This window comes from Poecilia mexicana, unplaced genomic scaffold, assembly GCF_051168715.1.
Source record: "Poecilia mexicana isolate PSO_F unplaced genomic scaffold, ASM5116871v1 scaffold_3, whole genome shotgun sequence".
Lineage (NCBI taxonomy): Eukaryota > Metazoa > Chordata > Actinopteri > Cyprinodontiformes > Poeciliidae > Poecilia > Poecilia mexicana.
Window position 1 is genome coordinate 13,758,543 of NW_028263372.1, and position 24,748 is coordinate 13,783,290.

At 43.0% G+C, this 24,748-nt stretch overlaps 3 protein-coding genes across 4 annotated transcripts in view; 2 read left to right on the top strand and 1 right to left on the bottom strand.

The window, feature by feature from the left end:
* The window catches only part of dmxl2 (Dmx-like 2), a 43,979-nt gene extending 38,316 nt beyond the window's left edge, over positions 1-5,663 (top strand). For both annotated transcript variants that reach the window (XM_088004191.1, XM_088004190.1), the window contains 9 exons: positions 99-220; positions 338-476; positions 2,112-2,172; positions 2,250-2,377; positions 2,482-2,559; positions 2,660-2,751; positions 2,832-2,884; positions 2,988-3,205; positions 3,774-5,663. In XM_088004191.1, the coding sequence (XP_087860317.1) occupies positions 99-220; positions 338-476; positions 2,112-2,172; positions 2,250-2,377; positions 2,482-2,559; positions 2,660-2,751; positions 2,832-2,884; positions 2,988-3,205; positions 3,774-3,983 (1,101 nt within the window). In that variant the 3' untranslated portion in view covers positions 3,984-5,663. The remainder of the gene's footprint in view (positions 1-98; positions 221-337; positions 477-2,111; positions 2,173-2,249; positions 2,378-2,481; positions 2,560-2,659; positions 2,752-2,831; positions 2,885-2,987; positions 3,206-3,773) is intronic.
* gldn (gliomedin) lies at positions 5,169-14,839 on the bottom strand. Its single transcript, XM_014979045.2, has 10 exons — positions 12,506-14,839; positions 12,086-12,137; positions 11,981-11,998; positions 11,758-11,856; positions 7,941-8,033; positions 7,743-7,859; positions 7,507-7,587; positions 7,299-7,424; positions 7,059-7,209; positions 5,169-6,982 (listed from the first exon to the last, which is right to left on the bottom strand). Exons 1-10 carry the CDS (start codon positions 13,028-13,030, stop codon positions 6,517-6,519), a joined length of 1,728 nt encoding a protein of 575 aa, XP_014834531.1. The 5' UTR covers positions 13,031-14,839; the 3' UTR covers positions 5,169-6,516.
* Positions 14,840-16,476: 1,637 nt separating this feature from the next.
* On the top strand, positions 16,477-19,516 carry cyp19a1a (cytochrome P450, family 19, subfamily A, polypeptide 1a). The gene is made up of 9 exons (XM_014979046.2): positions 16,477-16,762; positions 16,845-16,995; positions 17,085-17,239; positions 17,333-17,497; positions 17,579-17,693; positions 17,780-17,888; positions 17,978-18,140; positions 18,350-18,591; positions 19,073-19,516. Exons 1-9 carry the CDS (start codon positions 16,567-16,569, stop codon positions 19,328-19,330), a joined length of 1,554 nt encoding a protein of 517 aa, XP_014834532.1. The 5' UTR covers positions 16,477-16,566; the 3' UTR covers positions 19,331-19,516.
* Positions 19,517-24,748: the final 5,232 nt, after the last annotated feature.

Consider the following 24,748-nt stretch of genomic DNA (forward strand, 5'->3'; position numbering starts at 1 on the left):
AATTTGTGTTATTTTCAGTAAAGTTAGAAGCAGTTCCTCTCTGTTAATCATTGCCCTTCCTCCTTCTCCTCTTCCTCCCTGCTTCCTTCTTTTCTCAGGCTAACTCCAATGAGATCGTGTTGGCGTCCACCCACGACGTCCAGGAGGTGGACGTCTCCACTCTAGTGGCCGTCCAGCCCTACACCTGGATAGGAGACGACTTTGATAAGGAATCCCGAAGGTCAGAGTCGCATCAGATGAAAGAATAATTTTTTGTTGTTGTTGTTTCCTTCTAGCACAAAAAACAAAACAAAAAAACAACTAAATCTGCACAATGTTTCTCTGTTTTGCTTTACAGCTCTGACGACTTGGACCCCCGCTCCTCTCACACAAATATCGCCCAGGCGAGCTCTGTGTCCTTTGCGCCGCCGCCGATGCCGGTCTCTGCATCCATGCCGTGGCTCGGTAGCGGTCAGACCAGCATGGGGGCCAGCGTGGTACGAGCTACTTTGTTGTAAAATTTTGCACCAGGCAGTGTTGAGTTTGCAGTTCCTAGCCTCTAACAGCAGGGGGAAACCCGGTTCTTTTCCCAACTCTGCTGATGGGTGAAACTCTATGAAGTGACTCTACTTAGCCTTTTTTTTTTTTTTTGGTCTAGTGGTCTACATGCGTTAAAACTTGCTCGTATTCACTAACAGCAGAAGGAACGTAAAATGTCAGATTCAGTCTTTAGCTCCAAGTCTCCGCTCATCCGCAGACAGTCTATGTTTTTAAACCTTATCGACATCGAGCCAAACAAAGCCGCGCCGACTAAACACCTGACCTGCTGCTGAGTCTATGAGCGCTGATACAGAGGAGAGGGCAGCTCCGCGCGGCAGAGATCGCTTGCTTATAAACTCAGATAGCTCCCGCAGCCGTCTGCCCAAGGTGCAGATTTGCGTCAGAGTACCTTACAGCCAGAGACCTCGGCGTCCCAGCCAGGCTGATAAATGTTCGGTGCGATACAGTGAAGAGGATGGGGCAGGCGGTGATCCTCTGCTCTGCTTCTGTCGTTTTCTACACATCCGAATCCTCGTGCCCTGCTCCGCTGAATTGTGGAGTTTTTTTTTTCTGCAATAAAAACGGGATCATTTTATAATGTTCCTGGTATTTGCTTTTGAATCTTTAGCAGGTGAAAAATGAGTTAAAAAGTGGAATTTTTCTAGAAAGTTGTGATTGTTTTTCTAAATTATGGTTTATTTACTTATTGGGACAAATGTACTGACTTGTGTAGAATATTTGACCCATCCAAGATCAATTTTATGGAAAATAGATTCGAGGAAACGTGTGGTTCAATATTGGGGCAACATTCAGCTTATATATGATGTATTCAGCTAAATTTGAAGGTGGCTTCACCTGAGCTGAACAGAAAGAAAAGACGAAACGTTTACTCCACTTTTAGGGAGTATATCACATTTTGCCGCTGTGTGGTGTTTTGTTTTTTTTAATAAAGTTTCTAAATGACAAGAAAAATGCTTCACAGCAACATTAAAAGACACAAAGCACCAGGATTTTCTTTTTAACACCTCATGTGTTTGGATGACCTTTTAATTTTCTTGCTAAGAATCTTAAAAAGTTGCCAGATGAACGGAAGGCTGTCTCAGAGCATCACCTCAGTGCTTCACTGTAGGCACAGCGTTCTTTATTGCAGGCATTATTTTTGCTCATCCGTAGCTTCAAAGCGCTCTTGTTTTGATTCCTCGCTCCACAGAGCAGAGTGGGGCTCGTTTAGTGCGTTGCGTCCCTTACTGTGGAAACTGAAACCTCAGTGGCCGCAGCCACCAGGTGCTGTAACAGTTTTTGAGCACCTGCCTCCTCAGGAATCTGGTTTCAGCCTTTACTTCCTCTTTTGGCCATGCAAACACTTATGCAATGCTAAATCCTTTTTGTTTCTAATTTGCAGAGGGGGTTGAATAATTTCAGATTTATCTGAAATTGTACAGTTTTAAAGTGAGTGGTTTACCAAGCTGATATAAATTAACTGTTTATAAATGTACATAAACTCTATTAAACCTCTATTTTCTAATTTTACCAATCTGGATTGCTGAACATTTTAGAAGACTTTATCAATATTAACTTTATTTTTTTTCCAGATTATGAAAAGAAATCTGAATAACGTGAAGAGGATGACATCGCACCCTGTTTATCAGTATTGTAAGTGACTCCGCTTCGCTGGTTTCAACAGTTAGTTGTGATGAATTTTCCTCTGACATGTCGGCGTTGTGCCTCAGACATGACGGGAGCTCAGGACGGCAGTGTGAGGATGTTTGAATGGAACAGGCCGCAGCAGCTCATCTGCTTTAGACAAGCAGGCAACGCTCGTATCACCCGGCTCTATTTTAACACCCAAGGCAATAAGGTACACACATACACACACACACACACACAGAGAAAGAGGGAGAATATTGGCTGTGTTTTGTCTGCTCGCTGGGTTGTTCTGATTTTTCTGAAATCCTGCTGCAGTGCGGAGTTGCTGACGGAGAGGGATTCCTCAGTCTCTGGCAGGTCAACCAGACGTCCTCCAACCCCAAACCGTACCTGGTGAGGTCGACTCACATCAAACTGTTGGCAACAAAAACAAACGCTTCCAAGTAAATCCTGAAATCACTGTTCTTCATTTTTGTTCTTTCGTTGCTGTCAGAGTTGGCAGTGTCACTCCAAGACCTGCGGCGATTTTGCGTTCATCACGTCCTCCAGCCTGATCGCGACAGCCGGACAGTCCAACGACAACAGGCAAGCGTCCGCGCCGAGAAACTAAATCCAAGACGTTTTGTTTTTAAAAGTCAGGTTGATTATTATGTTAATATTTGCAGAAATGTTTGCTTGTGGGACACTCTGATTTCACCTGGCAATACCATAGTCCACGGTAAGAAACCTGATGTTTAAAAACATAAAAGCCACAGGTATTAATCCACCATAACAAGCTGCTCTGTGATGCACCCTTCATATTTCTTCCCCGGCCCCCTCAGCGTTCCCCTGTCATGAGAACGGGGCCACTGTTCTCGAGTACGCTCAGAAACAGCAGCTGCTCATCACTGGAGGCAGGAAAGGCTTTGTGTGTGTGTTTGACATCCGCCAGAGACAGCTGCTGCACACTTTCCAGGCCCATGACTCGGCCATCAAGGCGCTCGCTCTGGATCCCTTTGAGGACTTCTTCGTCACCGGCTCTGCAGAGGGAAACATAAAGGTAACCAGTTTTTATTGGATTTTTTTTTTTTTTTAAAGTCTGATTGACATATTTCTTATGGTAACTTAAATAAATACGAAGTAGTAGTTATGACTTAAGTAAAAAGAAAAAAGAAAGAAAATGGACCACATTCCATAGCCTGTAAGTCTTTGGACACTCCCCTTTTGGTCTCTATCTGGTTTCTGTTTGTAGAAACAAAAATGAAGCAAAAAGTAAAAGCCCGAGAAGTGAACTGTGCTACGCATAGCACTACGTGGAACTACAGATCAAAATCACAATAGATTGAGTCAATGAACCTTGGTACTAAAGTACAAACTAGAATCAAGAAAATTGTAAATGTTTTATTCTAAAATACATCCAACATTTATTCCGGTGTTTGTAAAAGGTAACAGATTTCTAAATGCTCACACGACATCAGGCCGAGACACATTTGCTTGTGAAGTTGTTTCTTTGATCAGTATAAACAACAACAGTGAAACATCCTCTACAAAAAGAATTGTAAATATTGATTTGAGAAAAAAAAACAAAAAAAAACACAGTGATGTCGGATCTGCGTTCTTCTCTCCAGGTCTGGAAGCTGGCGGGCCACGGCCTCATGCACTCCTTCAGCAACGAACACGCCAAGCAGTCCATCTTCCGCAACATCGGCAACGGCGTCACGAAGGTGGAGACGCGTCCGGGGAACCGCATCTTCACCTGCGGCGCGGACGGCACCCTGAAGATGAGGGTTCTCCCTGACCGCTACAACATCGCCAGCAGCATCGTTGACATCCTGTGATGCCTGCTTCCACATCTGACGGTCCAAAGACGAAAAAGACAAGTAGAAAAAAAAAAAAAGACAAGCAAAAAAAATGCGAAGGCTCGTCAAACGGCCTTTTAAGTGAGCATAGTTCGTCAACAGCTTGCCACGCTTTTTGGCACCTTTGAGTGCGCAGAGGTCATGGGTTTACTGCGGGAGTAGGTGTCGTCCAGAACGACAAAACCAGAGCTGCAAACGTTTCTTTTCGCCCCCGAAGGCTGAAAACAAAAAGTTACAAGCAAAACGGTATCATACTTGATTTTAAAAGCTAGATTTGTTGTAATTTTATTGATGAATCTCTTCTCATAGAGTGTGTCCATAGGGAAGTTATGCATGTCCTGTTCTCGTTCCGCGGTGCAATCACAGGTCTATTGATAGTGCTCTGTAAAAGTGCTCAAGCAAAAACTTTTAAAAAGTGTGTAACTGTCGTCATTTTGTGCCCACAGCTGAAATCTTTTAGCATCTACTGTAACCAGCTCTGTGGTTCGTTATTAAGTCAGTGGTTTCCGGTGTGATTCGAGTCGTTGGAATCTGCTTTTTGTTTCAATAGTTTTGGCCCCTCCGGCTTCTCGCCGAAGAGCCGACGGCGCGTCGCTCTTAACGGCGACGCCTCTCTTCCCCTTTCCCCGGCCCCCTCCGTCCACTGATCACTGGCTGCCCATCGCTCACTGTGGCCTCTCCAGGTTTGAGTTCGACCCGATCCAAGTGTGTGTTCTCTCTGCCGTGTCTGCCTACCAACCCGCCCGCCTGCCTGTTAGTGCGACAGCCTCCCTGCTAGAACATCGAACGCCCCCCACCCCCGTGACTGTAACTTTAAATGTTTCATCTGTGTCGTCTAACGCTAAACACCCGACCGCCCAGAGCGGAAACACAAAGGTTCACTGCTGGTTTTTGCACAAAACGATATCAGTTGTATGTTTGTGAGTTGTTTTCTTTTGTTGTTGTTGTTTTAATTGAGTTGAGTTTAATATTTAAAGTATTTATGTGTTTGTGTTTGGTTTACTGTTCCTTTGAAGAACTGTTTTAACTTATTGCCTTTTATTTTAGGAATGTAAGAGCTTTCACTGTTTCCGATTGGACGACGTGCAACAGTCTACTGTTTGTGTGTTTACCTCGCCAGCTGTTTTTATTTCATCCATGAGAAAATAGATATTTGCACTCAAATTCTGAAGACACTAAAAGTTTATTTCAAATATATAGGTTATCAAAGAAACTGTTGTATACAAATGAATGTCTGGCTTTATTTGCCCTGGTAGTAAAGCGTTTAAGATAGTTTTACTATATAAATTATATAAATATATATATATATATACAGTACGAACTACAACAACAGCTTGTACAAACATGAAGACATTTCTTTCTTTTTTGGTTTGTATCATACCAGTTGGATTAGTTGTGACTTTTGTTAAGTGTGTGGTATTTATTAAAGAGATTAGTGTTCCTCCCTCTTTCTGCCCACTACATGTGCTGTATGTGTTTTAGGAGTTTTACCAATGCTGTTCGTTGTGCGTGTGTGTGCGCGTGTGTGTGTGTGCATGCAAAGAAAGCCAATATCATCGTTAGATGTTTGCCAGGGCCATGGAGCCTGGGGGTGTTTGTGAGAGACGGGTCAAGGTAACAGTTTTACCTTTGTAAAGTGAATAAATGATTTTTATTTCATCGGGTTTGCTTTCTTTTTCTTTTTAAAAGTTTTTTTTTATTGAGAGGCGTAGTCAGTCGGCACTGATGCTGATTCACCACAAACTGTAGAAAACATGCAAACATTGCGGCTAAGGCCAAAATTATCCATATGCTTGGCAGATTTTGCTTTAAAATTGTTTTCATTTAACAAAAAGTTTGTTTCTGAAAGGAAGTGAGACTTTCTCAAAATCTCAGTGTTTTCCTTTTTTTTTTTTAACTGCTTATTTACATATTTCCACATTGTATCTACAGCCACAACAAACTGTAATATTACTTCTAATTGGAAGTAATATGTTGGTAAAATAAAGTTTAAATGTAAATCTGCCCTGGATATGGATAATTGGGGGGTATAAACTTTACAAAATATGGATTGCCATTATCATCAAAAACAGACACAGAAGGTAAATCATTGGTTCAGTTTGCAACAACAGGTATTTATCACAGCTTTTTTTACTTGTAGTGGGGAAAACAAGTTATTTTTGGTGTTTAAGGAGATTTTGGTGCTTGTTAAAAGTTGCAACATTAAAGATACTGAAATGTTAAGTGTGTAAAGTGAAAAAAATACAAAATTCTAAAAAAACAACGAGTTCAGTCTATTAGTAACACTGAAATCCCACTTTCAACTCATGCAAGAACAAACGCACAAATAATATAAAGTCAGTTTCCTGTAAAAAAAAAAAAACTATTTAAAATCTGTTCAGACTCATTTGGATAAATGTTCCACATGACAATGAAGGCTAATGTATATTTCCCTCTAAATCTAGTAGTGCAATAACTGTCAACACGGGGTTTGCTTCGAGAGCATGACGTAATGGTTGTGTCTGCGTGGTTATCACTCATCAGAGATGTAATGGACCACATAGAGCCTGACGTAGCTCTGGTCCCAAACGTACAGGTGTCTATCCTTCGGGCTGTAGGAGAGCATAGCCAAAACTCCCCCAGGGGACCTCAAGTCAAATGTCATATTCACTGCCTTCCCCTTCAGCAAGTCGAAAGCAAAGGTAACTCTGGCGTCCTTGGTGTCGGTGACGTACAAGACGCCACAGGCGATGAAAGCGTTGCCGGCCTTGGTGCGGGGGTACGTGGTGTTTATGTAGGACGTGACGGAGAAGGTCTTCTGGTCCAGCTGGGCTACCATGATGCTCTCATCCGCTCCCGAGGCAAATATCAACCACAGGCCGTTTTCGTCTGCCGCCATCTTGAAATAGGTCTTGGAGTTTGTCAGCAGATACGACAGGTTGTTGAACAAGGCGTTGTCTATGTAGAGAGTGTGAAGCCGCCTGGTTCTGAAGTCAAATCTGGGAAGGGGCAAACCAAAAAGTGGTGAATTCATTGAAACTGGGATGGAACCGCTCTAAGACAAATAACACTTACCTGGCGATGGTAGAAGTACCAGCGATGTGATAGTAGAGAGAGCCGTTGTGGACGGTGTGGCCGCAGCCTTGGTAAAACTTCCTAACATCCACCGTCTCGCTGCTGCCGTTCTGGAAAGCAGCCATGCTTTGGTACTCCTTCACCATGCGACCTGAGGGAGTTTCAGGCACAACGTTCACCCAACCACCGTCTCGGTGTGAGGACTCCTTGGCAGAAACGAAGAGAGTCAAAGCGGCTCACCTGAGAAGTGTTCTGCCACCCATATCCTCTCGTCGTCCAGGTGAGCTGTGTCTTTCATCCACGTGCCAAACGTGCTCTCCATCTTCGCCACAATTCTGGGATTTATCAGAGACTTGATGAGGCACTCTGAGGGAAAACAAAACACGATTAGATGCTTACGCCTGTAGGTAATTGATTATTAGCGCTGTGGAAAAAAAAACACGCTCACCGTTCTTAACCGGCTTTTCGTGAAGTTTCACAGCTTGTTTCACGGTCAAAGTTTCGTCGTTTGGCACGGCGTGCAACAACCCTGTCAGACAGTGTGATCGGTTTAATGTTCTTCCCTTCTCACTCCTGAAAGTTATGCTGAAGTGCTTGAAACCTTCTAGCACTAAACATGTCAAATTCAGAAATATGGGATGATTGTTTCGTCAAGCTTTAAGGTTATATAGAGTTCAAGTCTACCCAGAGTATGAGCGGTTTGCAGGTGAGCTCTGTGGTGCCTCGTCCTAGGAGGCCCTTGAGGCCCAGGAGGTCCCATGGGTCCAGGAGGCCCTGGAGGGCCAGGAGGACCAGGAGGCCCTGAGCAACAAAAGATAGCAACATGAAGATGTCTTAACCTTTGCAATTTAAGAAAAGGCTTCTTCTAAACTGTCTCCTTACCCTCAACAATGACATCATTGGATGGTTCATATGCCTCTCCGGGTGGACCAGGCTCTCCTTGTTCTCCTGGTTCTCCTTTCTCACCCGGAGGTCCTGTAGAAGACATCATGTTAAACAGCAGAAAATCATCCAGTATACAGGTGCTGGTCATAAAATTAGAATATTGTGATAAAGTTCATTATTTTCCATAATGTCATGATAAAAATTAAATTGTCATATATTTTAGATTCATTGCACACCAACTGAAATATTTCAGGTCTTTTATTGTTTTAATTTTGATGATTTTGGCAAACAGCTCATGAAAACCCAAAATCCCTGTCTCAAAAAATTAGAATATTATGAAAAGGTTCTCTGAACGAGCAATAAAAATAATCATCTGAATCAACAAAGTAACTCTAAACACCTGAAAAAGATTCCTGAGGCCTTTAAAAACTCCCAGCCTGGTTCATTACTCAAAACCGCAATCATGGGTCAGACTGCTGACCTGACTGCTGTCCAGAAGGCCATCACTGACATCCTCAAGCAAGAGGGTGAGAAACGGAAAGAAATTTCTGAACGAATCGGCTGTTTGCAGAGTGTTATATCAAGGCACCTCAGTGGGAAGTCAGTAGGAAGGAAAACGTGTGGCAGAAAACGCTGCACAATGAGAAGAGGTGACCGGACCCTGAGGAAGATTGTGGAGAAGGGCCGATTCCAGACCAAATTAAATTTTCATCTCCATAAAACTTTTCAGCAGATGGAAGCATGAAGTGCTCCAAAATCTTCTGATAGCTGCTGCATTGATCCTGCCCTTGATAAAACCCAGTGGACCAACACCAGCAGCTGACATGGCACCCAGACCATCACTGACTGTGGGTACTTGACACTGGACTTCTGGCATTTTGGCATTTCCTTCTCCCCAGTCTTCCTCCAGAGTCTGGCACTTTGATTTCCGAATGACATGCAAAGTTTGCTTTCATCCGAAAAAAGTACTTTGGACCACTGAACAACAGTGGTCCAAAGTGCTGCTTCTCTGTAGCCCAGGTCAGGCGCTTCTGCCGCTGTTTCTGGTTCAAAAGTGGCTTGACCTTTGACCTGGGGAATGCGGCACCTGTAGCCCATTTCCTGCACACGCCTGTGCACAGTGGCTCTGGATGTTTCTACTCGAGACTCAGTCCACTGCTTCCCCCAAGGTCTGGAATCGGCCCTTCTCCACAATCTTCCTCAGGGTCCGGTCACCTCTTCTCGTTGTGTAGCGTTTTCTGCCACACTTTTTCCTTCCTACTGACTCCCCACTGAGGTGCCTTGATATAACACTCTGCAAACAGCCGATTCGTTCAGAAATTTCTTTCCGTTTCTCACCCTCTTGCTTGAGGATGTCAGTGATGGCCTTCTGGACAGCAGTCAGGTCAGCAGTCTGACCCATGACTGCGGTTTTGAGTAATGAACCAGGCTGGGAGTTTTTAAAGGCCTCAGGAATCTTTTTCAGGTGTTTAGAGTTACTTTGTTGATTCAGATGATTATTTTTATTGCTCGTTCAGAGAACCTTTTCATAATATTCTAATTTTTTGAGACAGGGATTTTGGGTTTTCATGAGCTGTTTGCCAAAATCATCAAAATTAAAACAATAAAAGACCTGAAATATTTCAGTTGGTGTGCAATGAGTCTAAAATATATGACAATTTAATTTTTATCATGACATTATGGAAAATAATGAACTTTATCACAATATTCTAATTTTATGACCAGCACCTGTACCAAAACACACTGACATTTTTTTGTGACATACTAATACACAGGCTTTGTTGCATCCATAATGCGATCCATTGTGAAGTGGAAGTGGGAGAATTGGGAGATTTTCCTAAGTCATTCAGCTGAAGGCCAAAACCACAGTAATGAGTAATATTTGCTGGAAATGTGAGGGGAAAAAAGAGCTGTTTCCACCTCCTCTGCCATTCACGAGTAAGACAATGCAGCATTGAAATATCTGACTAAGCGAGGTGAACTAGCAAAAAGAAAAAAATACCATCTGCAGTTACAGTTCGTCTGCTCACACGGCTTAGCAATCAACACATTCCCTTTTTATTGTTGCAGATTTACTGTGTTTACATAAAGAGCCAAAAACATTATATTTCTTTGCGTGAAAGAATCAAACAAAGCATTTCCACAATGCTTTCAGATTCCCTCTTAAAATGTTATTTTATTTTTGTATCATAGTCTAGTCCAGAGGTTCCCAAACTGTGGGGCGCGCCCCCTAAGGGCGGCGCCGTGTCATTGCAGGGGGGGCGCGGAAAGCCGTCTGGATGAAAACAAAACAAAACATGAACACTGTATGCGCTGGGTTTTTACCTTAGAATGGCCAACTCTCTGTTATTCCTATGTCAATTTGATACAGTAGAGGCTTCCACACTTCCCATATTTGTGTCCTCTGTCACTTTTATCAGCAGTTAAAACTGTTTAATCCGTTGTTAACATGTTGTAACCTGTTTTTCCGAGCCGCCTTTAAACGCAACATGAGCGCTACGACGCTCGCGCTGGGTTTCCACCTGTGAAGGAGACCTGCTGCTGCTGGGCGGAGCTACAGGTGTGTTAGAATCACGGCAGCAAACCAGCAAAACGCAAAGAACTTTTCACAGTTTTTCCCTCCAAACTAACCGACTGAGTTGAGTAAAGCTGTTGGATGCAGGTAATGTTAGCTAAAAGATGACTAGCTAATATCAATACAGAACCTTAAGCTTAACAAGTACCTTGTAGGCTACCGGTGTTGGTGTCTATTTTCACACGCGACGTTTCAACCAGACAGCCATTTGTAATCCACAGGGGGGGCGCAGAAAATGTTTGGAAACCACTGGGGGGGGCGCAGAAGAAAAAGTTTGGGAGCCTCTGGTCTAGTCATAGTTTGAGGTAGAGCTGAGATTCAACGTAAAAAAAAATTGTTTTGATTTGCTCTCAAATGATTATTTTTACATTTTATTTAGGAAAACAGCAAAATAATCATGTCAGTGTCTAATTAAAGTTTTCGCACAAACCTATTAACGTTGTCCAAAAGCTGTCCAAAGTTTGAACAAAATAATAATAATAAAAGAAAGTACAGAAGCACCTAAAGGTCAGAAGTTTGACAACATGTCAAACTTAATGAAACATATTTATACCAATATCTATATTTTATCTGTATTTTCTTGATATTGGATTCATACCAAAATATGCAGCATCACACACCTCTAGTATGCCAACAATTTAATGAGGCTCAAACCATCTGAGATGCTCAGTTTATTACAGCAGCTACCTTCAGGTTTCAAACATGCAGCAGCCATATCGAGTCTCAACTTTTCCAAACTGAAATGTTGATTTTAAGCAGCCTTCCAGCTGATTTGTCTTGCTTGTCTTACCTGGATCAGAGAGAACAGACATTATGTGCCATAAACCTAATTAATATGTATTTATTTACTTACTTATTTATTTAAATCCTTCAATAACTTAATGGTTATATTTAAAAAAACTGCACTATGAAAGTCATGCCTTTGCTCAAGTGAAAGGATGTAGTACTACAATTCAAAAGTGTAAAAACAATATGTAATACCAGAGTATTACAAGATTACAAAAAATTTTCAGCCCCAAAATGTTGCTAAGCAGCCTGTGAACTGGGCTTATGTTTATTTATCCCATATGTATCTGAATTCTCCAGTAGAGCGCGTTTGTTCGTAGTGGATTTTTTAACCCTCAGGTTATCTTTAGCCCTTTGATTGTTCCATTATGCCAGTAATTCCTCTCTATTATGTCCATAACTGCCTGGAGCTTTAATAAAAATGGCCAGAGTAGATCCTCCCTCTCTCCATACCCTTCTTCCCTCTTTTTCCATCCGCTCCAGGCAGTCCATTCAGTCCTGGGATGCCATCGGTCCCATTGTGGCCTGGAAAGCCGTCTGCACCAGGCAGACCTACACAATAAATAGATTGAATGGAAAAAATAAATAAATTAGCAGACAAGCAGCTCCTCCACTAATGGAAAAGAAAAATAGGTGGCATTTCAGATTAGGGTTTAAGATGTAAGGCTTCACTCACCCGGCGGCCCCGGCGGTCCTGCAAAGCAAAGTGTGAGGTCGTTAATGAGTAAAGTGTCAGCTCTGTCTTTACATGTAAATTTGCAGCTAGTTCATGAAGGCATACCAGCGAGGCAGACTCCCTTAGTGCTGTTGCAGATGTCAATCAGCAATTTGATCTGCAGAGGAAGAAGGAATATCTAGATTTACGATTATAGTGAAGGGCATTGGATTAAAATGTGAGCAGATTTTAAAATACATGCAGATAAACATTATTTTTGATTAAAGCCCATGCTGATCTGTACGAATAACAATGTCGGAATCTTATTGGTTGAAAAATTCTCCTGTTGCTGTAGTAGTTTTGTAATCTGCAGATTGCGTTAAGCAGCTCATCGTCTCGGATGCGTCATAATAAACTGGGATAAAATCAAATCTGCAGCCTGTGATGATGGAACAAACCAATTTAGCTCAATTGGATTTAAATACAGGATTTAAAACAGGAAGGTGGCTGACTTTAACAAAATGATCAACAGCTCAACCATCTCACCGGCACCATGGAGTAAGTCATCATCATCATCATGTCATCCTGTGTGTTGTAATGCTGGCCGTGTCGGTGCTTGTGCTTCAGTTCGTGCTTCATCTCGTCCTTCTCCTCCCCGACCTCCTGGCTGGCCTCCTTCAGCCGTAACCCCTTCCCTTCGTCGTCATGGTGACGCTCCCGCTGCAGGTCCTTCTCCAGCTCCTCGCTCCTCTTGTTCCTGGAGTATTGCTGGTACTGCGAGCGGTCCCCGGGGCCCGCTCGCAGCCCCGCCGCTCCCCTCGGCACCTCCTGGAAGAACTCCACCACTGAGCTCTGCTCCACCTCGGCCAGCCTCGCTTCGGTCTGCTCCAGCCGCGCGTGCTGCTGACTCTGCTGGACCATGAGGACGAGGAGGCCCACGGAGTTGACCAGCGCCACCACGCACGTCCCGTACAGCACCATCCGCTGCGGGACGGTCATGCTGGGGGTTGGGATCCACATTGTCAGAACCTCACCTCCTGGTTTCTGAGGGTCCACGACTTGCTTCAACATTCACGGGAGGATGAAGTTCCAGCTTAGGCTCGGAAGTCCAAAATACCAAATCACTGTGGTCGGTTGAATTCAAAAGAAAACCATTCGAGCGCTCCAAATAATCCCGGTGAGCCTCAGTGCGAACCCTCTACCATGGTGGTCTGATCTGAAGACTGACTGGTAAACACAGTTGTGGATGTGCTGTTCACCCAGTTGCAGCAGAGGTAGTGTGTATGTGCGCGCACGGCCAGCGTGGGAGTGGGCATTACACAATCTTCTGAGCTGGTCTGGGAAGAAACCCCGGCCTGTTCAGTCACCTGATTTATATTCATCAGAAGCCATTTTACTGCACCGCCGTGGGCAGACTGACATCACGCACATCAACACACGCATGCACATTTTGTGTGATGCACACGCAGCGGCGCTCACATGCATAACACATGCAAACATTCAATGCGCCCTGCACAAAGTTCTTTGACGTTGCGTTATAATTTGAATTCAGAGAAAGCAGACAACATCAGAGAACATCAATGTCACCGCGGCGCCTCTAAGTTGGTTCATCTCCCTCGGTTTCCGAGCGCCTTTGTCTTCCTCTCCCCTCCGGCTCCTCAACCCTGTCACATCTTTGCGGCTTTCATTCACCGACGGCACCACTGACCCATTTCTTTTCCTTCGATTTGGTCCACGACGGGGACATTTCACCTGAAGAGTGACAGCTCAGGAGGGAATTACATAAATAACGACCTCCTAAAACACGGAAAGATCTCAGAGCTGGTAGCGGTACCGCTTTGGAGTTGTTCAAAGCCGAATCACTTAACTTTTCTGGAGATATTCACTGAAACAGACTTGATGCCTTTTCCAGCTACTTTCTGTAACTTTTGCGGATAAAGACGTACAGATTTCACATGGATGAAGGAAGAAAGCAGATTCTCACTACTGCTTTTAGAGTTGGCGTGGGGGCTCATGCCTGAGGCTGTGGGTAATGGACAAGCAGCTTGAATTGCTCCTCCAGATGTGTAGACATGTACACAGATAATGTCTTAAAAACATGGAGGCTGTTCCTTTGTTGCGCGTCATTCACTGCCCCAAGCTTAGCTGATAAAAAACAGAGAGAAGCCTCCATTTGGCAGATGAACGCCAAAGGAAAATGTCAACTCCTGTACAGATGGCTCGACTTGAAGATGTTGCTATAGCTGATGCTGTTTCAAATTTACAAAGTAAACATTTGTGTTTTGTGATCATCTCCAGGTTTAATGATTTTCCTGCAGAGCATCTTCATGTCTTCTTCCAGGCAGTTGGACTCGGGAGTTTATGAAGGATACGGAGATAACCTGCCGTATGTTCAAGGAAAGTTCACCCTCCTGCTCAGTGCTTGCAAGGTTGAGTTTTATTAAAATCTGTCTGGTACAGTTCAGAGAGGAGGCCAGCTAAAAAAAAAAAAAAGCCATGATGAACATTAAAACACTGTTTTACAGAGAAAATCTTAATCAAAGAAAGCAGCTGCAGCTGTTAAAACATCATAAAAGTTTAAACTTTACTAGAATGAAAACATTTAAAATCATATTGAATCCTGTGAGACTCGCAGGATAAATATGCCTGTAAGATTTAAAAGTTTCTGCTACTGTATACAGTAAGTGAAGTTAATTGCAAAATTCAGGGAGCGGACCATAAAACTGCACTCTCTCTGGCTGCTAGCTCCACGTTTTGATGAGAGCTTAGGGCTGATCTTCTCTCCATTATCGTATCTTTCTTCCAGCCCTGCAAAGCCCTCCTAAACTCGATGAGTTACATTTGTCAAGGTTTCTTAAGGAAGTCGGTGATTTAAACCGAAGTCTACTCACATTTTCCAGTGCACATTTTTCATATTTTTGTCAGAAAATATGGGCAAAGATGGGGTTAGGGTTAGATAGGGTTAGATGGGGTTAGGTTTAGTTAGGGTTAGATGGGGTTAGGGTTAGTGTTAGTTAGGGTTAGGCAAATGGTTCTAAAGTTGTAAGTTTTGATTGCAAGACAGAGGCAAACATTTGTTCATCATCTAACATTTAACTGTTCAACCATCGCCTAATCTTCAGATGCAGTAAAGACAAAGTTGTGGTCGACCACAGCCCTGAACCCAGAGACAAGTTTACCGAGGGGCTGCAGTTGCCTAATCATGCAGAACAATCTTGGTCTGAGCCGTCACCCAGGCCTCGGTTATTGTGGCAGGCCCTGAGCGCACAGTCGCGCGTTTGAGCCGTGCGCATTCTTGAACTCGAATGTGGGCAGTGAGTGAACTGACAGAGCCTTTCATGCAGAGCGATTAAACACGGCAAAGGGAGAGATGAAGCCAAACACTGTGGACTTTGTCTTGAATTACAACCCTCAGCTCCCCAAACAAGATGTTAAAGGAGGGCGTTATGTATGTTACATTATTTATATTTCAAGAAGGCAGAAAGTTTTGCTTCCAGCAAAGAGTGCACACTGTTTTATTTCTTCAATGTTTCTCAATCAACTGAACGATAATCATGAAAGAGACGATTTCTATAAATAATAAAATTCAAAGTTTGATTCTAAAAAATCATATTTGGTGAATTGCATTATGAGAACAAATTGGCTTCCTAAACCCAGGAAAGCTGTTGGTGATTATCATTAGACAAAAAAAAATCCTAAGCAGCATGAATTTCTGCCTTTCTTTATAAAAGTTTTATCCATCTGTGAGATGTGGTGGTGGTATTATGGTGTGGGCCGGTTTTATAGTATAATAAGTAAGAGAGGGGTTAATATTAACAGGGTGTAGCAGGTAACGTGTAGGTCTGAGGTGAAACTATGAAGTTTAGGAAAGGGAAACAACTGCTTAGTATGTGAATGAATTTAAAACTAAGGAAAACAGATGTTTTAAAGTGATGTCTGAGGCAAATACATAAAAAAATATATTTGCAAACGATTAATAAAAGCAACTTTTTTATCCCATTTGTACCTTAACAACAGATCTCGAAATCCTCATTTAAATCGCTTATTTTGAATGATTCATGAGTAAGGAGGCAGACCCTGTGAAGCTCTTAGAAACCCTAATCTGACCAAACCGAAAGCAACAAATCATATTAAATAAAAAGTGAGCTTGTTGTATATCATCCCAACTTTATCAGCCCTGCCTGGCCTGCAAAGACGAAAACTACCAACGAATTTGGCTGCAGAGATAAACCTCCCATAATGGCAGCGATAACACGGGGTTTCCCATACACTCTGAAACCAGCTGTTGTGCGTAGGATCACATTCCTCTGATGTTCAAAGGACGACTCGATGCTTCTCATCAACAAAACGACAAACAAATGGTCCTGTCAACATGCACTCGCTCAACTAAGACCTGTACGCTGAAGGGCACAGGCGCAAATCCAGCTTCTCAAGGTCCTCCCTGTATTGTTTACCATTTTCCAAAGATGTTGTGGCTTTTGTTTTACCCTGACCTGGCTTGTCACCAGCTCAAAGAGCCTATAAAGAGAAAGCTCAGGCAGCTTTCATCATTTTACACTGGCTGGGCTTGAGGAGCTTCGTCGACGCCGTTTTGTTTGCTCCGTCTTATGGATTCGATCCCTTCCTGTGGCGGGACCATGTCTAATGTGGATATGGATAGCGCGGTGACAGACCTGGTGTCCATTTCCTTAAACGCCACAGCACACCTGTCACCTGGCATCCCGATAGCAACAAGAACCCTCATTCTCCTCGTTTGTCTGCTGGTGGTGGCCTGGAGTCACACGGAGAAAAACACGGTTCCAGGTAGGTCCGGCTTTAGTTTCTTAGCCTCAGACAACGAGCTTAGAGCAAGCTCCAAGAAATTCACTGTCATCTACCACAACAGGCCCTTCGTTCTGCCTGGGATTTGGTCCACACTTATCGTATTTGAGATTTATCTGGACTGGGATTGGCACAGCCAGCAACTACTACAACAAGAAGTACGGAGACATTGTCAGAGTTTGGATCAACGGAGAGGAGACCCTTATACTCAGCAGGTTGGTTTTCTCCTTTAACGCTAAATACGCTGTACACATCTGATCAACTTTTATAACAACCTGTGCATCTCTTTCTCTCCCTTCCTCAGGGCCTCAGCAGTTAATCATGTTCTGAAGAATGGAAAGTACACCTCCCGTTTTGGGAGCAAACCAGGACTCAGCTGCCTCGGCATGAATGAAAGAGGCATCATCTTCAACAACAACGTGGCCCTGTGGAAAAAGATACGCACCTATTTTGTCAAAGGTATCTTCTTAGAGCCTCAAACCGGCTCTGTGGAGTGCAGATAGTTCACACGACTGTAAATCACAAACACTCCCCCCCGCCCCCCTGTTTTAGCCCTGACAGGTCCCAATCTGCAGCAGACGGTGGAGGTCTGTGTGTCCTCCACGCAGACCCACCTGGACAACCTGGACAGCTTGGCTCACGTGGACGTCCTCAGTTTGCTGCGCTGCACTGTGGTTGACATCTCCAACAGGCTCTTCCTGGACGTCCCTCTCGACGGTGAATACAGCCGGGCGTCTCATAAAATAAAAGAAGTGGTGTTTCAGAGCACGTTGAGCTAACCGTTTGTGTCGTCTGCAGAGAAAGAGCTGCTGCTGAAGATTCACAGGTATTTCGAGACGTGGCAGACGGTGCTGATCAAACCTGACATCTACTTCAAGTTTGGCTGGATTCACCAAAGACACAAGACAGCAGCGTGAGTCAGTGTGCCGTCGTGTGCATATGTTGACCTGTAGGGGTTTATTTTTAACGGCAAGGCAACATTGATTTACCTTCTCACAGCCAGGAGCTTCAGGATGCCATAGAAAGCCTCGTGGAACAAAAGAGGAGAGAAATGGAGCAGGCAGATAAGCTGGACATCAACTTCACGGCAGACCTCATCTTTGCACAAGTTGGTGTAATAATTGCATGGTTCCAAACAAAGCCTTGAGTGTTTTATTTTTTTAAATTATTATTTTCTCCCCATCTCTTTGCTCCCAGAACCAAGGCGAGCTGTCGGCTGAGAACGTGAGGCAATGCGTGCTGGAGATGGTGATCGCTGCTCCGGACACTTTGTCCATCAGCCTCTTCTTCATGCTGCTGCTCCTCAAACAAACCCCCCATGTGGAGCTGCAGCTGCTGCAGGAGATAGACACCATCATAGGTGAGCTGCTCACCGCGCTGAACTAAACACTGTAGTGTTGCATCGCAAAAGCCGCAAGCCTGATGCTTTCAAGTGAGTTGGATTCAACACTAAACTAAAAGGGTTGCATTCAGTTGTTGCTCCTGACATTTATTTCAGATAACTTTCTTAGTCAGTTAGCTGTGGAATATCCCAGCTTCTGGTAATAAAATAAGATTTTTATCTTGAAGGCGACAGACAGATGCAGAATGGGGACCTGCAGAAGCTGCAGGTGCTGGAGAGTTTCATCAACGAGTGCCTGCGCTTCCACCCGGTGGTGGACTTCAGCATGCGGCGAGCGCTGTCGGATGACGTCATCGACGGTTACCAGGTGCCGAAGGGCACAAATATCATCCTGAACACGGGCCGCATGCACCGGACGGAGTTCTTCCACAAGGCGGACGAATTCAGTCTGGAGAACTTCCAGAAGAATGTGAGTGGTGAGAAGGTTCACGGTCCAAAAACAAACTTTTAAAGACTGCTGTAGTTCTAATTTAAATGTTTAATGTGTAAATGTAAGGGAGCAAACTTCATTTTCAAACTTGTTTGATTGTTGTTTTTTTTTCCTCTTTACTATCCTCATTGATGTGGATTAAAATCTGATTAAACCACTTGGCAGAAGTTTCAGCGAGGCATTGCTGCAACATTTTGAGTCTTCAGTCTGCAAAATGAATCGTGTCAGAAGAAAATCCTTATGTGAAAGTCTAACCAACTGCTGGAAACATTGATGATTACGGTGGATAATGACTGAAAATATTAGCTGTAGAGAAACTGAAATATGGCATTCGTTATCTGCCTGAGTGAATACAGTGTTTGAAGCTGCAGCTTTGAGTTTTTGTTTCTTAAAACTCGACCATTTCAACCGGCTCTCTGCTCACTCCTCCCCCTCAACATGCCGCCTGTCCTCTTTCCAGACTCCTCGCCGTTACTTCCAGCCGTTCGGCTCGGGCCCTCGCTCCTGCGTTGGCAAGCATGTCGCCATGGTGATGATGAAATCCATCCTGGCGACTCTGCTCTCGCAGTACTCCGTCTGCCTCCACGAGGGCCTGACCCTGGACTGCCTTCCACAGACCAACAACCTTTCCCAGCAGCCCGTGGAGCATCAGGAGGAGGCCGAGCAGCTCAGCATGAGATTCTTACCGCGACATAGAGGAAGCTGGCAAACGCCTTAGACGCACCAACAACGTCCACATAACATTGTATGGATGCGCCCTCTGTCACTATTGTCTTGTGATTGTACAAAGCACTGCTGTTTCATTTTACGAGTCATATATTTTGTGTTTATACTTATTTTGTTGTGAACTATGTACAATGTAAGTGTATGCTAACTTTGAAGTAAATGTAAATTATGTTGAGAATGTGTGTTTTCGTCTTCCTTTTGGTGGTTTTAACGCTGTATGAAAACTGCTTAATTTAACTGGAAATAGTTAAGAAATAACAGTTATTGTAATACATAATATATGCTTATCAGTACAACTAAAATTAAACAGAAAGTGTTGCACTAACAACTTTAGAAACATTCATGGCAGTTAAATTAAGAGTGAAAATGCAACATTAAGTAGAAGTAATTTAAATAAAAGCACATGGTGTGCAGGTCAAGACATCTGTAATGTATCATAAGCATCTACTTATAAGTTCAGATAATTTTTGAAAAGCCAAAAAATAAAAAAAAGTTTAATTTTTTGTACATGATGATATTGATCAGCAGAGGGCGCTATTGTACCTCCAACAGGCCTGCGGTTTATGGTTTAGCAGCCACGTCTAAATAAAGTAACCAATCTGTTCATTTTGTTCAACTGGACTTCCTCTGGGCAAATTTCACAAGCTGATGCTTTGCTTTCTTTCTTTTTCTTTTTTTGCTTTCTCATTGTCAACACCACTTCAGGAAATTAGCAACAAAAAAAAAAACGAAAAAGAAAAACCTCAAGAGCACATCTCAGAAGTTTGCTTGCCTCAGGATGCCCTTAAAACAATAACAGAGATAAATGGAGGGAGAAGGTTTCCTCTGCACAGCACAGTCCCTCTGGAGATGTCAGTTGTCAGCTGTCTGTCAAAGATGCAAGACGGCGAAACATCTAAAACGAATGAGTGGGCTCCGTCCTGCACTGACACAAAACCACCTGAGACCTGCTTTTGCTGATTAAAGACAAACGAGGAAAGAAGAGACACACGTACTTTTTTCGTAGCAAATCAGCATCCGCAACAAAGCATTTCAGAACGTCGGTGACAAATTTACTGATCGTGTTCGGGTTGGGTTGGGGTTTGTATATCTGCATTGATGCCTGCTGTAGGATGAAAACAGATCTATGTTTAAAAAAAACATCTGTAAGGGAGATTGGGTTTTTAAACTTTGCTGCAAAACTGTTTTACATCAAAACAGAAATGAGAAATTGCTATAAAGACATGGCTTTTTATGTTAAGATTACAATTTATATATATATATATATATATATATATATATATATATATATATAAAACTCTTATTAAAGAAAACAAGTGTAACGTACAGAAGCAGTATGGAAGAACAAGACGTGATTTGATTTCCAACCTGTTCACACCCACTATTTGAAAACAGTTAGTGCAGAAACACAAAGCATGAGCATCCAGTAGAGATGTCACTGAGTTCCTGTTATATTTGACAGTTCCTCATCTGAGTTTTGCTCTGTCTCCCAGCATTTTTTATTTATTTATTTATTTATTTATTTATTATTATTATTATTATTATTATTATTATTATTATTATTATTATTATTATTATTATTATTATTATTATTGCTTTGCTAAGCTAACCTGTCACATCCTGGGAGGTTTGACCACAGCCTGAGCCACTGATGAGGACAAGCTGGATCCGGTGAAAGGCTGGTTTAAGTTAAAAGAAAAAAAAGAAATGAATAGAAGAGGATCTGTGTTCAGCTGAAGTGTTTCCTCCAAACGCGATCTGACAAATGTGTTAACACTTACTGAAGGGTACAGAAGTGGCTTCAGGCACACAAAAAAAACAAAAAAGAAAAAAAACAAATAAAAAACATGCCAAAATTATGGACTACTCACACCAGGACCCAACTACTGTCATATCCGTTTTGAAACATGGTGGTGGGAAAACATGCCCATCATACAATCTACCTGAGCTCGGCCAATTCTGTCAAGAGGAATAGATAGATAGACGTTAGTGAAGCAGATTGTGCAAATCTGATAAAGGATTTCCAGGCTTGATTTGCAGCGAAAAGTTGGTTCTGTTCCCAACTTTTGACCGAGACAGGCTGAACGTACAGTAAATTCACGGCTGAACCAAAAGCCTCAAATTGTTGAGAATAATTGGATCCACAATGGAAAATAATAAAATAAATGTGGCTCCAAACTGAGGGACGCCAGACATCTGCAGAATAGATCTGTGGTAACATTTAATTCACATGCACTGCTGTTGTTGGATCGATGTGTGTGTGTATGCACGTGTGCGTGTGTGTGTGTGTGAGATACAGTTTATGCAATACTTTTAAGAAGGAAGTGAAAAATGCTCGTGTTTTCATTTTGTTCATCGGCGCTTGTTTATGACACAAAGATTTTACTGCATGCAGTGTCATGTTATTGTTAGGTTGACTATGATGAGACGTCTGTATTACAGCCTGCTGAGCTGCATTTCACTTGGAGTCGCTTGTCAATACCGGCTAAACTTTATGTATTTAGTTATGAGAGTCTATTATGTTTATTTTGTGGTTATTGGAAGCCTAATGGTCTATGTATGCATCTAATTCGGCTTCCCAATTACAAATTCATGGAGCCAGGATGACAGATGGCTTTTAAAAAAAAAAAAAAAAAAACTCCAGCCTCGCAGCAAAAGTTTACACAGTCTTGCCTCGTACTCTGATTGACACTCTGATTGATTACATACTGCTAAGGACCCACACAAACACAGCCACCGACAAACACACACCCACACATCATTTTCAGCTTAGATTCTCAAATGCCAGCGGCCATACTGTCTTTCTGTTTAAGTCCCCTGCTGGATTAGTGCTTCATTAAAAAAAAAAAAAAAGGAGCACTGGTGGTCATGGAAACATCCAGTAGAAAGGAAAAACTGGCAGTGTACTCATCTCCCTTCATCGTCGGAGCGCTGTCACTGTGAATAGTACCTCCTACAGTCAGCAGTGACACTGTTTTCCATGATGCTCCCAGACATTTGCCTTTTTGCATGCCTCTCTGCCTCCCCGGTAATGAGTGCACCAATTTTCAGAGCATTTCATAAGAAAGTGGGACAAAATATCTCACCGAGCTCCAGTCCTTCTCATCAAGCTGCTTTGTAACAGGAAACCCAGGCAGGCAGGACCGATCAGTCTTTTATGGGGCTTTTACTTGCCAAACTCAACTCATTTGTTTCTTGTTAAACAGCAGAGGAGACTGGTGACACTCATCGTCCCAGCACAGTTTTCTGCTTCAAGTTATTTCTGTTTGTTGTTGTTTTTTTACAAACAAGCCATGGGGGGTGGGGAGGAGTTTGAAGTTTGAAGGTTTTCAGAGTTATGTGGCTCTTAGTATCCAACATGAGCAGCTCTAAGAGTAGAAATCTGTGACATTCTTGGTCAAAAATAGTTGCAGAGATATAATTGATCATATCATGTATTATAAACCAAATGAGCAAAACCAGGCTTTTGAAGGATGCATGATTCCCAAAAAGAAGGCAAAAATAACCGAGATGTACCTTTAATCTTGGCTTCTATAAACATTTCAGCACGGTGCCTTGATGGGATGCCACTTAACAAAGCTGGTCTTTAAATGTTTTTGACACTAAATATTCTGAGGTCAGTTATTGGTGGTATTGTAAAAATCTGGAAGAACGTTGGAGCAACAGCGACGTGACCCGTCTTAAAACCGAGGTTTGGGGTGCGCACAGGCTACCAACTTTGATTAGATTCAGAGGCTACTGATTAAATGTCATGCTATGTTCAGATTAGAGCAAAAACAGCACACAGAGAGCTTCATGGTTCGGCTCAGGTGGTGTTAGATGCGGCGACGCAAAGCGCTCCAGAACGGCGTACGGAGACAACGCCCAGGCTGGAGTCTGACCTCGTAAATGCATTTCTGGTGGAACGGCCATAAATTCCCCAAGCACACTTTTACACCTTTTAGATAGAGTTTGGTTTCAAAACCAGGTTGAAATTAAACAACAGAATCTAGTACAGTCTTAAGAACCCGTTTAGTGCTGATGACAGACGGCACCAAAAGGCTAAAATTAGAGCTCAGCTGGTACGACCTACACGGAAACCAGAGAGGCTGCACGGCGCTCACTGATAAGATCTGTTTTGGTTAGATATTTTTGTTTCTCCAAACACACAAAGGTGCAGCAGACAATCATTATACTGTTCTGTCTCAGGCCAGGAGCGATGTGTGTGCTTCTTATTCATGCCCACACATCCACTCTCCATCTCACATCAGGTCAAAAAAAAAGAAAAGAGAGAGACAGAAAGAGCAGCTTTATTGCCAGGATCAAAGAAGCGCAGCTTGTTGTTTTTACTGCCACATCTTTATTTTCTTTACTATTATTATTATTTTGCCTCCGCAGAATTGCAGAGGCGAGTCGACGTGACACGCAAACAGGCAACAAATGCACGCCGAGTCAAAGACAAGCGAGCCTCGGGCGTTGGGAAGGACGGCTAATGCCATCTGGTCCCCAGCGTTCCTGCTGAGCGGCGTTCAGGTCCACACCTGGGACGGCGGCGATGCCTGTGAGTTCTGTCGGACCACCGACTGAACGCCCACCTGCCCCCAACGCGCCGCCCAGACTCATCTAGCAGAAATTAATTCACGTTGATTAAAAAGAAACACAACTTAACGATCTTTTCACACATGCATGGTGCCCGTGTGTTACATTTATCACCACTCGACTGGTTTCGGTCGGGATCCTGATGGGTTTGTAATCGCAGGATCTATAAAGGCATTTTAACAGCATTGGCTAAAAATGACCACTGACTCTTGGAGATGTTTCAGCTGTGAAATTACATCACTATTGACAAGTCGTCGTGGAAACATTCAAAAGCAGATGCTTAGAAAAGATATAATGGACCCTGTTCCTGCAGATACGGGGACACAGCATCAGTCCATTGTGACATATTCAGTTCTAAACACAGAGTGCATGATTAAAACAGGACCTTCAAGCCTTCAACAACCCATGTATGGAAGAGAAAAGCTCAGACATCAGCTGACGGAGAAGTGAAGTAGCAACAAAATCAAGAAACCTTCTGATGTTTGACATTAGCAGCAATAATCACAGCAAATTCAGGTTCATCTAAAGTAAAAGATGAGTGTTATAACACTCATTTTAGAGTGTTATAACACTCTAAAACATGAACAGTTTAATTTGAAACAGTAGATTGGGGATGTTGAGAGATCAATATCATTTACCAACACCAAGACTCATCAGTCTGTCCATTTCGTATTCGCTACGGTCCCATTAACAAACTTTTTATTCTTTCAGAAAATTTAATTTGTTTTTTTAATGCAGCTCGGTTCTTCTCAACCTTTTTCTGTGACAGGCTTTTAAAGGGAAAGATGGAGAAAAAAAAAGTCAACTCTTTAACTGAATGCAGCTGTCAAGG